This window comes from Strix uralensis, chromosome 4, assembly GCF_047716275.1.
Source record: "Strix uralensis isolate ZFMK-TIS-50842 chromosome 4, bStrUra1, whole genome shotgun sequence".
NCBI classification, from domain to species: domain Eukaryota; kingdom Metazoa; phylum Chordata; class Aves; order Strigiformes; family Strigidae; genus Strix; species Strix uralensis.
Genome location: NC_133975.1, coordinates 83,553,825 through 83,567,841, shown reverse-complemented (window position 1 = coordinate 83,567,841; position 14,017 = coordinate 83,553,825). Strand labels below are relative to the sequence as shown.

Genomic DNA, 14,017 nt, shown 5'->3' with positions numbered 1-14,017 from the left:
CATCGGTATTTAAAGTTGTACTATGCATACGGTGTAACTGGAAAGTGATGTTTCACATATGTGCCATTTTGAAGCCCTGCTAAGCTGTTGGTTTTCATGTCTGTAAGTGTGTGTCTGCCTGATGCTAGATTTTCTTTGAAAGCTCTGTGTGGATCAGACATATGCCCTGTGTTGTCATGTACTGCTGTAGGGGTGAGTAGAGTTGGGTGATGGTTGGCTCTTACTGCCCACGGCAGGGGTGGTTCTCAGTGGAGACCCAAGTTTGCTGTTCTAAGATTATCTTGCATCCTAAACTTTTTTCAACCTTTTTCCTGAAGATATTTTTAACTTCACACTTCCATCTAGAGCCAAATACTAAAAATAAATACATTTTATTTTTACATACACTCTATAGTAGAACATCGAGAGCTTTTTTTCCCCTGTCAGTCACAAAGTTACTGAGTAGTTTATGTAGACACGGGATTCAAACTCCAAATAGCCTGAGATGGGCAAATAACCTTTTCTACCTGATGGAGCACCGTGTCATAAACATGTATTGTTTGCAAATCCCTTCTATCCAAGGATGCTTAGCACAAGCTAATCTCAGACATAAACTGATAATTACGGTAATTATCTGGATAGAGTATTCCTCCCTTGTAGTCTCTCCACCGTTATGGGCATTTTTTTCCCTTTAAAGCAGAGCAGCAATGGCAATCTCAGTTTAATGTTAACCAAAGCATTTGGGTTCTTTCTGCTTTAAGTGTCCATACACCCTTGTCCTCAAGCTACAGAATTAACATTGTACAACCACCTATCTGCCTCAGGTTCCACTGGAACCACTATCAAAGTCTGCTTTGCTCTGACAGAGCTCCAGGTGGTTACTGTTTCTGTAAGGAGAGCATGTTTCAGACTGTTTCGGGACTGATGTTGGTTTAGTTTCATCAGCAGTACATTCTCAAAATGGTCATTATTCCCCTCAAAGACACAGCTGGTTCTGGGGGAAAAATAAAAGAGTTTCTGTGTTAGATGCACCCAGTTCCTTGCACGTTCCTTCTAATTCAGATTGCCACCATAGCTGATGTCCTGAAGGTAAGCAGTGTCTTCTAGATGAAGTGCAGTTATCCATATAGGCATTTTTAGCAGTTTTCTTTGATCTGTGTCTTCTGCTATTTGAGAGACTGGAAAATGGGCAATATTCCCTGTTTCAGGAGTTTGTCAATATAAAAGTTCGTAAAGTAGAATGTACAAATACAGTGATATGTTGTGCCTTGGGGTTTAGCAAGTAGGTCATGTATTGTAACATTTTATTCCCTCCATACGGAATAGATAGATTTTTGTGAGTTGCGCATAATATTATTCTGACCTGGATTAAAACAAAAAAAACCCAACCCTAACTAAGCAAACTTCCAACCATCTTTTATCCATAGCCATCCGTTTCTCCCAAATTGTCTACCCTACAATTGTGAATTACCTGGGGAAGTTTCCTCCCCAGAATCCACCCTTTGCTTCATCCTTCAGAGCTGCTTCAAACCCTGGTTCATCTGGGGAAGGGTTATGGCTAATCTTTCATGGCGAATGAATTTGTATTTTCTTCCTCTTTCTTTCCTAGTAATATTTTTCAGATTTCTTCTGTTCTGGAAGCAGCTGCAGGTTGCTGCTCCCTGCAGAGTCTGTGGCAACAGGCAGTCAGTTGGCAGTGTTGGTAAGGAGAAGTATTCATATGAATATGTCACCAGAAGCACCAGGAATCTGCTGGCAATAGATGAGGGGAAGACATAGAGTCGAAAGGGGAAGGGTGAGTAAAGAAAAACACCATGCTGAAAAATCAGGAGATAAAATGAGTTGTTGTACAAAATGAAGCCATCAAACCAAGGCCGAGGGGAGGAGTAGGACAAAAATACAAACATGTTGTGGCCAATAGCCCATAGTAATAGTAAGAGGGAAATTTGAATTTATTCCTAAGTTTCATGGAGGAGTAAAAAAAAAAAAAAAGGCAGTAGGAGATGACAGGGCTGAACAAGAATGAAAGGTCAGGAATCACTTAGGATTTGCCTAGAAAGGAAAGTGGGTGCTCAGTAAGCTGTAATGTGAGTTTATAGCATATAAGACACTGCACCCTTCCTGTATGAATACTTAGTGCTGTGTCTGCTTTAAAAGTGGAGGAAGCCTGAACTTTTGTATAAGGACACACTTAATGCAGTGTGAGCATTATAGCGGTGTTGCAAATTGGCAATTTTTGCTGAAGGTATTGATGTTGCTACTTGATCCTCTTTCTTACTTTGCTAGTTAGTGCACGCAGATCTGGTTTGTGGAGTGGTGGTATTTGTTTCAAACACTGTTTTGGTGAAGACTGTAAACCAGTGTAATCAGTTCCCTTTGTCCAGCTCATAGTTGAGCCACACAGAGAGTTATGCCGTATTTCTGTGAAATACCTTATAGCATCGCATCACGATGTAGAAGAATCCATACAGAATATTAGTGTGAAGCACGTAATGTAGCAAAATTCATCCTCTGGCTTAATTTCTCTGTCCTGCGCAGCTTCTGTTTTTCCTATTGTGTTTGCCCACAAAGTAAAAAAATCTGGCACATCTTTTTTTGCAAAAGGCTTGATAGCTCCTTGCTGGAGGATGCGACCCTGACATTACTTCTTGCCTTCCTGATTGGCACCAAAAAATATGCACCTTATTCACCCAGATTTTTATGACTATGAAACTCAAGTTTTTAATAATTCAAAATATGTGGTTTCCAAAGAAGAGTTCAGGATTTCAGATACTAAGAAGCTGACTAGCTTTTTTAAGCTAGTCCCCAAGTTGTTTTGATAATAGTGATGGTCTTGATTTTGGAGATATGTATTAGAAGGGGTTATGGATAGCTCTTAAAGTGCAGTTCAACTATGGAACAGTAGTTGATCTTCCCTTTTACGTGCAGTTGAAAGCCAGTGTACATGGTTTGACTTTCACCCTGTTATATTACGGCTTTACATGTGCAAACAATATAGATACAGTGATAGCTGAACTAGGTATATAAATCTGTGTCTAATAAATATATCTAAACAAGTAAAGGTGCAGTGTAAATTAGAATCTGTAAAAAACAATTTTTTTCATTAATGTCCTTGTGTAGTGAAGTAGGTGATAGTGCAAAAACTAAAAAGGGCAAGAGGAACTATTTTTGAGGCTGTTGTGGTTTGATTAAGGAATTTACTACATGACTTTGGTTACTTATATCAAAATTGTTTTCAATCTTCAGCCTGTTTTGTATTGTTTAGGTACTATTAAAATACTTTTTTTCCCCAATTCTGTTTTATCATGCATTGAAAATCATTACTTTTGAACATAGTTTTGGGCTTTTTAACGTTTATAACTAACCTACTCTATGCCAAAAATGGTCATTATGGTAACTGATGTCTCATCTGTTGAGAAATGGAAGTATAGCATGTCTAAACCATAGGACCTTGTATTTGAATCCATCTGAAGTTCCAGGTTCTGCAACAGATTTTCTTCAGAGAAGACATTACTTATGCTGTTTTGGTTGTATGACCTGCAAACACTCAACTGAGTGCATTTTGATTCTCTGAATCTGTGTAAGGCTTGGGCATGCCCTACTTCCATCTCCTCCTTCCACTTTCTACACCTCCTATGACTCTTCTGACATCTAGGTTAGGTATTGGACTCTCTTGCTCCCATGTCTGGTCTTGTATGTGTCCATTCTTTTTTCTGAGGTGCTGCTTTGACAAGAGGTCCTTCCCTGCAGCTGTCAAGCCTATTTCCTCTCATCCTAGCAGAAGGGGTCATAAGGCAGCTACTTCTTATTATCTTAGAGGGAAAGGAGATCGTGCCTAATACTGCTCTTGAGAATATTGGGATTGTCTTAGTTCACAAACTCAGGCTACCTGCAGTAATTCCAGAATTTCAGAGTAAGGCCTAGTTTCGCTCGTCTTGACCTTCAGTAATCAGGATGGTAGTGTTGATCAAGCTCTTCACTGACTTCCCAGTGGGTCAGAACCATTTATTGATATGAAGTCTATCTGTTCAGCCTTTCCCAGGGTGCTGGCTATGATGGCAGCTCCCCTCTGATGGATTAGTGTAGGTTTCCCTTATCGCAATGACTGATTTGTTGAAAGGTGGGTTATAAGTCACCTAAAACACCGTGGACTGCCTTAAGTCTGTTTTCACTCAACCTTGGAATGAACCAAAAAAGCTTGAACAGTAGATATTCCTTGGCCTCGGTATGTGTTGTAATTAATCTTTCTGAGGATCTTTTTCTGATAAGAAAAGTTTTATTACTGTAACTGGCCCACTGTTGTCATGAGATCTATTTGTGCTTGCAGTACATTGCCCTGTGCCAGGGCTAATCTACAGAGTTTACAGACTTACCCATCTTACAGTGCTGGGTTTTCACAATTGGCTCAGAGTCTTCCTTCTTGGTTGGAAGTCCCCTACATTGTCTGCACAATCTCTTCTTCATTCAGATCATGAAAACCAGTGTCTTGTTCCTCCATCTGGAAAGTTCACTTTTGGGGTCTGAGACTGCAGGGTCTCTGGGTTTCCTAGGGAGCTGGACCATGGTGACTACGTGGGGTAGCCTTCCTCAAGATGCGGATACGGACTGAGTATCTGTTTACCCTGCCCCCTCCTCTTTCCCTCTCTAAGCCTTTGAGATTTTGCAAATGGAGAGGATGGGAAGTGTCCTGTCCCTCAAACCTCTTTACTGAGTCTGTATATGAGTCGGGGTGCGTGGCTTGTTAAAGCAGTTACATTTCTGGGCTCAGAATAGTAAGATTCATAGTTTTCAAACTGAATCCCACCTTGAATGCTGCTGTAGGACCATGTAAGGTACAGTCCTGACAGTTCAAATACTGAAAGTACTCAAAACCCAGAGGAGACATAGAAGCACCAATGAAAGTGGCTTTTCAGGAATATGCGAGGGACCAGTGGCAGAGGAAATAATACAGTCTTTCTTTCATTTCTTTTTTATTCTTCTTTATTGGGTCTCCTGACACTAAAATATTCTGTTACCCAGCTCAATAGTATATACGTGCTACACTTTGGGCATCGTTTTGGGGTTTTTAATATCCACAGAGGCTTTCAAAATGGTGATGAGAGCTGTGCTGCACAGCATCCTGAGTGCTTTCAGGGTCTTTGTGAGCAGGCTGGGAAGAAGCTACTTGTTCTTTATGAAATCTCAGGCTGTTCAAATTCCCGGTGAGCAAACCGATGTTAAAAGAGCCATCAGATGGCAAGGGAGGGCAGAAATAGTGGTGTTCTGCACATAATAAAGTCTTGAAGATAGTTATTAATTGTGTTTGCTGAATGAATTCCCGTCAGCCTTGTTATATCTACATCGGTAGACTGAATCTATGGTCTTGTTAAAATTGGAATAGTTTCTTTTTGTACTTTCTGGCAGTGGTGTGAATTTGCAATTTTACACAAATGATGTGACTTCAGTTTCAGTGTCTTGAAAACTTTTCATAATATCTAATGTCATCATCTTATTTTATTAAAATAAGGTGCTCTAACAGCTGCAGCAGGCACAGTCCAGGTATGTAGCAGTGCTCTTCACTCATTGTGCTTATTTTGCAGTTTGTTTTTGTTTCAGCTGCCACCTCTTCAGTGACTCAGCAGCTTGAGAGCTGGTTTAGCGGAGCAGGCACTTCTTTTTGTCCCCTTTTGTTATGCAAGCAGAGCAATAGCCCTCATTTTGCAGCTCCTTTGAAACAGGCAGAATATAACTTAGTCATGTGGTTTATACAAAACAGCTTTGCCATCTCCTTGTCTTGCAGTGGGCTGGGCAGCTGGGCTTGACAGCAGCACTGCTGTGTGAGCACAGGGTGAGTGAGCTACGTGTGCTCCGAGCAGGGAGAGATGGGGATGCAACCACTGTGATGAGCTAGTTTTGGTTTTTTTTTTTTTTTTTTTTTTTTTTTGTTGTTGTTGTTGTTGTTTTGTTTTTTTTCTTCTTTCTCTTTTATTTCCTTTTTTCTTTTCCTTGCATGATTCCAGGGAACGCAGCCCCCTCATTTTTTTTTTTTTTTTTCCTAAAAGGAACAGCAGTATGCTATAAGCTTATAGATGTACATACTTCATTTTTGCTTTGTCTGAATTATCATTTAAAAAAGGCTTTAACTTAGGACAGCTGCTGTAGACATTAGCTTCAGATTTACCAGACTGGCGTGAAAGATCATTTCACTAATGTGTTAGCTGCTTCACTGAGACTTCACAATCCAAGTTGAACACAGCCTCTATTTCAGTGCTGGCTGATATGTTCTGTATAAATGAGGGTTCAGGAATGTTGTGTGCATGTTACATACTTCAAATTTTGGGCGTGGAGTTTCTTTTCAGAGGAAACGCAGTTGAGGAATTTCTGTTTTGTCTCCAGCTTTGCTGCAACTATGACAATTTCTAGAATTTTGTCCATTGTGTTTTTCTGCTCCCCAGCCTCACCAAGGCTAGGGGCTTTAATATGCAGGAAGATCATTGTGTGGTGATGGCGAGTTATTGGATTGCATATCGAATCAGAAATAGCCGACACCTTTAGATATACTGTGTCATCTTATAATGAAACCTTTTAAGAACACTTTCATTGAGTTTGTCAGCCAGACACTGTGATACGACAGCCATGGGGCTGCCAAACTCGTCTATGAAACAACCCTTTTTTTCCTCAAGAGTTGCAGTGTAGATTCTTTTCAGAGAATTTCTTCCTTGCTCTCAAGATAAGAGGCTGCTCTTTAGCTGTGTTACCTTAGGAACCAGCCAGATAAACATCCAATAAAATCTTGTTTTCAGGAGTTTGTTTCTGAATATCAGTACAAAATCTCTAGCTTATTTTCAGTAAGGCCATTTCTCCCTCCTCCCTTCTCCCAACGTTCACTATGCCACACAATAGCATTTTTTTCTCAGAGAGATGGTTATGTTGGGCTCTTTTATTTTTTTTTGGTCCCCATAGGAAATGCACTGCCTTCATTTTAGCCCTTAGGAGAAAGGATTTCTTCAACATACCTTCTTAAAGTTGAGATGCTACATAAGATAGGCAGTACTTTCTAATATATCATCATCTTGATAAACAAGGCATGTAGAGCTTTATAGCAAGGTAATGTTGGTATCTCAAGAAACTGTTCAAGAAAAAAAACATAAAATCCAAGAGTTTGTTGCTTACACACCACAACATTGGAAATGAGTTTTCCTATTGAGTAAAACCTTCTGTTTTAACAGTAAAATGAAGCAGTTCCTGAGATAGCCAAGTGCAGTAAATAGAATATGCTTAATATTTAAAGGTATTACATTTTTTTTCTCTTCTTCTTAACATGGTGAAACTATTGCTATTGAAACTTTTTTTTTTTTTTCCCTCCTGCTAGATTCTAGAGCATGATTTCTTGCTCGGTAACTGGGAGCTGAAAGCGACAGGCGAATTCAGGAGCTGTGCTGCAGTGCTTTCGCTACAGCTGAAATGTATTAAGGGAATTCATCAAAAAGTGGGGGAGGGAACAGCCCTGTGCTCCACGTACCTGCACTTCTGGAACGTTTTTCCACTAGAACAGTTGGAGTGGCTCAGAATTCATAGAAAACCTGCCAGTTTTTACATGCTTTTACATAAAGCTGCCTGGTAAAGGACAGTGTAGTCTTACTAGTTGTTAGATTACCCCTCTTGTTGAGTCTCTGTAACTCCAGAAATGAACATGCTGTGACATGGATCTGGACATTTTATTTCATCTTCTGTTCCTTTATTTGCACACCTTTCCTCTTTTTTTTTTTTTTTTTTCCCTTCAAGTCTCAGCAAGAAACCATCTGGAATTTATTCCAAGTATTCTTATGAATGACCATGACTTTCCTGGGTTGGAGGGTATCTTTTGTGTCTTCTCTGTTCTGAGTATTGTTTTGAAATCATTAATCCTGTGTCTTACACACAGGCAGTGTGTGATGTTCTAGAGCTGATCAAGTAAGTTGCATTGATTAATAAGATGCGTGTTTCAATGAAATATTTAATAAATGGAAGACTTTATTTTTTAGTTGTTGAAAACCAAACAACACATATCTGAGGTATGCACTAGAGAAGACCACTTGCTAGAATATTCTTAAATCATGGTTACTTTGCATTAGAGACATTTTAATACTCTTCTGGCAATATACTTGGAACATTGTTTTTCTATTTCCTGTAGTTTTACAGGTTTCAGAAATTAGCTTGACACTAACCTTAGTGTTGGAATTGATTTGATTTGAATTGAATAAATGAGAGCACAAGGAAAATGTTTTTTCTTTAAATATCAGGATTGTTTTAACTATAATAGTTTAGTCTGTGCAAGGATACTTTTTTTCTAATTCACTTTTGAAAAACTTTTGTCTTCGGTTCACCTTCTATGTTAGGGAGTTAAAATAAGTAAGTAAATTTAAAAGGAGAAATAATCGACTTTCTAGCAAACTTTCTAGCAACTTTTCAGTACCATTGACAAATTTTTTATCCTCAGTATTTAGAGAAAATTATACAAATGCTCGTGTTCACTTTTTGATTTTCTTCTCTTAACAAAGTCACATTTAGCTGAAGGTTTTTGTTTGACCTGAGGAAAATTTTTCAATGGTTAGATAAAAATGGCAGGAAGAGGACAAGTTCCAAGAAATTATGTAGGTGCTGGTCTTCAAAGGTGTGTAATTATTGGAAGATGGAAATGATGGTGTAGTGGAAGATTCAGAAGCAGTGAAGCAGGCTAGATGTCCTCTTCCCAAAGTTAAGCATGAAATATGTTTATAGTCAGCATAGTCCAGCTTTTCACTTAGTTTACTACATATGAATTTTTCCTTTATTCGGTAAATCCAATAGTTTTAAAGGCAGAGCGTGTTTTTTTGATAAACCCTTTTTATGATTAAGATTCCAGCACATCTAAGTTTCATTTTTATTAGCGGAATTAACTGTAGAATGCTGTTTTCATACACTGTGAATTCCAGTTTTCATCCAAATGCTGCCTGACACAGATCCAAAGGAAAAACTATTGTCTTGTTAAATAAGGAATGTGCCATTCACCATTTTATAATGTACTAAATTTAAAAATTAATAATCAAAATAAACATCTGCTTAACTATGTAATTGCTAGAATGACTATGAGATATATTGGCTAGGAAAATCAGTTTGTAAAAGTTGAATTTGATTGTAAACCATGTTACACAAACCAACAATAGTGATCCTTTCTTCTAGAAATTAAATATGCCAGTGCACAAGAAGATTAAAATCAGCTATATAAGTTAGGTTTCCTGCTTTCTTTTATTCATTTACAATTATAACTGGGGTGATCCTTTTTTTTGCTGTGTTGATCCTTTTTTTTTTTTTTTGCTTTTGGTCAATACACCTTGATTAGGTGTGCATTTACACCCCCACAAAAACCTTCTTGGCTGGATTCCAAGATTTTGGTGGTACTTTGCAGATTTGTGCTATCTAATAGGTTAATCTTGGAATAAGACAAACTGATGAATGCTGTGTTGTGAAGTCTGTTCTTCCCAGTGGTGATTCCTCTGTGAAAGCTGTGTGCGAATGATTTTAATTCTGTTCCTGAATAGAAACTCTTTGAAGTCCAGTTCTTTGTTCCAAAGATATGCTGACGTTAAATGTTTAGACTATTTGTTGTTTTGTCCGTGCAGTGAAAGAAAGCCTGCCAGTGCTTTAGTTCTTCAAGGAACATTAGGAACATCCTTTACGTTGTGGAGGACTTTGTGTTTTCAATGACTAATAAAAGTTTTAGCTTTGGGTGCTATTTCTTCTCCTCTTGTGGCAACTATGTGTTCAGCCATTAATACATATTTGAACTGTGTGTTCGTGAGGGCAGCCATTATGCGAATGAGATCTCAATCCGGAGCTGGCATCGTGATCCCAATGTTGTAATAGTTGCAGCCTCTTTTGAAGTCTTCCCAGTCATACGTGCCTTAGTACAGCACTGAGAAGGTTTTTAAATAGATTCATCAAAACTTGGAGAGGCAATGTGGCAGCTCAAATAATAGCCTGCTATATGCAGTTTCATTGTATCTGTCTTTATTAGATAAGGAATGTGGAATATTGTCTTTTTATTGGTTATGTCATACATCTCAGGTAATTCATCTTAGCTTAGAATGTAGGGCATGCAGGAGAAATACTTTCAAGGAGGAAATGCAGAATCATATGATGGTCATGTCTGCAAAATCAGCTCGACATTATTATTGGGTTTGAATTTGAGGATCTAACTAGTTATCTAGTTATTAAGAGTCAAACATTTTGGTATGAAAAGAAATTTTATTCACCTCATTAACTGTGCCTTGAATATATTTCCTCTTAGTCCTGGTCAAAGCCGCCCATCGATGGTCTCGTGGATGAATACTCCGTCTGCTAACCCAGTTGCCACAAATACTGCACCATCCACTTTCTTCTTCCCTAACCCTGCCACTGGGAGTGACAGAGCAGCAGAAAGGTATGATGTGCACTTCAACTTTTGCTAGTTATTTATCTGTATCTTTTCAAAAATAGCTAATTCATGTCTTCTTCAGGTTGTGAATGATTATCTCAAATGCAACCTTAGCGATTTTGACAGAATAAAATAACTGCCTACTTTGTCTTCTTTTTCCTTTGAACGCCTTCCTTGTAGAAGACACCCAGACTGAGCCAGTGGCTTGTTGGTTAATACAGGCAGACTTTGATTTGGGTGGTCAATTCATAGTGTCTCTCTGCTGCAGTGATTTTCTTAGTGTCTTTTAAAATACAAATTCTTTTTTTTCCATGGTCACCCACGTCAAATTTAAGCTTCTCAACGTAGCCTTCTTGACTCTGAAAGACTTTCCCATGTATTTACCTCTCTCTGTGGTTTCATTATTTTCTTTCACTCTTTTGGCCAGCCTGTTTCTGCTTCCTTCCATGTTGTTGTCCATCTTTTGATGTATTCTCACTTTTTTCCTTTGAAGGTCTTCATTATCTTAGCTTTTCCCTTCAAATTTTATAATATTTGCTTTTCTACTTACAGTATCTGAGTATATTCATAAATTCTTTTCAACACTTGGTAACAAAATTCCATTTCACATTACTGGCCCCATTTTGCACCAGAACTGCATTGTCTGACTGCAAGTTCCTTGAGGCAGGGAGTATCTTTCCCGACGTTTTATGTGTAGTTGTTGCCTCGGCTCAACAAAAGATGATTTAATGGTGTGGGTGCTGTGTCTAAACAAAGCATCATTGGGCAGCAGCAAACTGTCAGTTCGCAAAGACGTGATTAAATAACCCGTGCCAAAAATACTTATATATTCCAAGATCTCTGTTTATGGTATTTGGAGAAATAAGTACTTTGGACAAATTCATACTGATTACTGAGCATCCTGAGAACACCTCTAAAAGACTGCCTGAAATGTTAGAATTCTTACTGCGTTTAGGACAAACCAGCATCTTCAGTAGTCTAGTAATGTTGTATTGTAAACAAATATAAAAAGCAAATTCTGTACAGTGATAGTGAAAAGCTGAATTGCAAGATTCATGAGGAAACATTTCAGAGGATATAATGATGATTAGTCTATAAATTAAGTATAGTATGCTTTGCCTACTATTGATTTCATTGCCGATTAGCACTTGGCAAAATTTTAACTGCAGTTGAAAGTCAGGTTTAACTGTCATAAAAATAAGAGTGCATAAAGTTGGGAGTATGATACTCACAAATGCCAACAGTAAGCTGTGAAGCTTCAGCTTTGGCATTTGTGTATATGAATTGCAAGCCTGTAATGATGCATGTGAGATTGTGTTTAAAGTTTTAGTCATCTCTAAATGAGAATGGAGAGAGAATGGTTGAGAGAGTGTCTTTATAATAGTAAAAAATAATTCATAATTTCATTTTTCAGTGTTGCCCACCGAAAAGCAAGAGCAGTTTATCCATGTGAAGCAGAACATAGCTCTGAATTATCATTTCAGATAGGAGCAATTTTTGAAGATGGTAAGTACTGCTTGAGTAAATATAAAGCAATGAAAAACAAATTGACAAAAGTGTTAAAATGGCTTTGGATAAAAATACAAGCCGAACTGCTATTCTGCCAACATTGCTGGTGGCACACAGTTGGTGACGTAGAAGATTTCTGGTATGCAGAAGCTACTTGGCATATACTTAGTCCGTGAGGCAATGCCTTTGATTTCTAGTGAGTAGTCACTTTCAATTGGTCTGATTCTTCAGCAGCATTTAAATGTGTTGTAGTACCAAAAAATGTTGTTCAGCAATAGAGAAAAAATCTTGGCCTATGAAACTGTTGTTTTTTTGTTTTTGTTTTTGTTTTTTTTTTTTAATGTGAACTATTGTTGTAAAATAACGTATGGGCTTTCATTTAAAGGAAAAAAACTTGTTTAAGGATTTTCAAGCAAAGAGAGCTCCAAGTAAATCAGGTGATCACTGAAGAGAAAAGGGAGTGTTTACTTTTTGGATCAAGGGGTGCTTTGGTGCGTGCATGTACTTGTAGAAAAAGGAATATTCACTGAGGTGCAGAATGAAGGGTTGTATATAAAGATTTCTATGGGCCCAAATGTGGTACGACATATGAACATCCAGAAGGTGATTCCTGTGCTCAAGACTGTGTTGCTCCTCAGTGAGCTTCTACGGCTCTACTTTTCAGCAACTGCACAGGGACTTCAAACTGATTAGGATGGTTTAAGTTTTTAGAGCTTCTGCTGTAATACGAGCTCTGAAGATGCAGCAGAAGACGTTAGAGCATAGTTTCTTCCTATCACAGGGAAGTTCCTGTTATAAGAAAGAGATGGTATGGAATGGCTCAACAGGGCCTGGACAAATTCAGCAATTCTTGTTACTTAAATGCAATTTAATAACAATTCTGAGCGGAACTTAATTCGTAGCAGCAGCACGGTAAGACTGTTTTTTATTACAAGACCTTGATAAAAAATTGCATTCACACTAAAAACCAGAAGACTCTTAAGTTTGGCCAAGTCTTCATCCAAGTTTTTTGTGCAGATGGGGGAAATCAAAGTGATCTGAGAGTTACATCCCGAAGAACCTTGTGAGCACTGAGACCAGTATTTCAGTCTTTCAGTCTGTCTAGAGGCAGGGGGGTAGTAAGAGCTACACTGGCCTCTAAAGAATCTAGAAATTCTGCAGTGATGTCTGTTTCCTTCTCATCCGTTTTCATCTTTTAGCTTGCTACCAGGTCAGAAATCTGATATGTGTTTTCCAGAGGGAAAGTGGCATTTAATTCTGCATGACCAAACGCACTTAGGGGATGTACTGCTCAGTCATTCAAATACCACATGTGAGAATCTTTGGTTGGATGTCCAATAAAGGAGGAGTGTTCCAAATTCCCAGTTTACATCCAGCAGGAAAAAAAGAGAATAGTACACAGTCTAATAAAACAGATGGAAAACATCAACCTACAGGCATTAAAAAGCTAACTAAATATGTCTTCTGTTTCCTAAAATGTACCCTGTTAACTCTGTTGTTAGCACTGGATCAAAAGTGTGTGTGGGAAAGTTTTTCTCATAAATGAAAACCTTTTCGGCTTATCCTCCCCAACCCCAGTAGAACGTTCCTAATTTGTTTAATGAGCTGAAACAATTGGGAAGTTCAGTGGAATTGTGTTGGGTTTTTTTGTTTGTTTGTTTTTTTTAAAGCACATATAACAACAAAATCACACACAGGCATCTCCTTCCCCTTCTTTGTGATGCTTATTTTAAAGCAGATGGAGCATAGGCCATTCCTGTCCACTGCCTCCTCCCAAACAAGTAAATAGTAAGCCTGGTTCAGAGTTCAGTTTTGGTTTTTTTGCAGCATAAGGTGGTCTGGGGTCCCCACTAGGTTCTTCCCTACTAGCACTCACTTTACAAAATCATACTTGGTGTTTCCTATTAGAGCAGCCTTGCAGGCAAATCACAGCTGAATCAGGTTAGGTGGGAAACCTTTTAAAGATGAATTAGCTAAGTGATTGCTTTTTTTAAAGTCTCTAATACAAGTTATTTTAATTTAAGTTTTTTTAAAACATGACTGATAGGGATCTTCAGCAGACATAAAACTCTTTACAGGAAAAAAATCTAGTGCATGGGGGAAAAGATCTGATAC

At 38.3% G+C, this 14,017-nt stretch overlaps 1 protein-coding gene across 4 annotated transcripts in view; it reads left to right on the top strand.

Moving 5' to 3' along the window:
• ARHGAP10 (Rho GTPase activating protein 10) overlaps positions 1 to 14,017 on the top strand; it is a 152,595-nt gene that overhangs the window by 130,504 nt on the left and 8,074 nt on the right. For all 4 annotated transcript variants that reach the window (XM_074867495.1, XM_074867496.1, XM_074867494.1 and 1 more), the window contains 2 exons: positions 10,268 to 10,399; positions 11,808 to 11,899. In XM_074867495.1, coding sequence (XP_074723596.1) covers positions 10,268 to 10,399; positions 11,808 to 11,899 — 224 coding nt within the window. The remainder of the gene's footprint in view (positions 1 to 10,267; positions 10,400 to 11,807; positions 11,900 to 14,017) is intronic.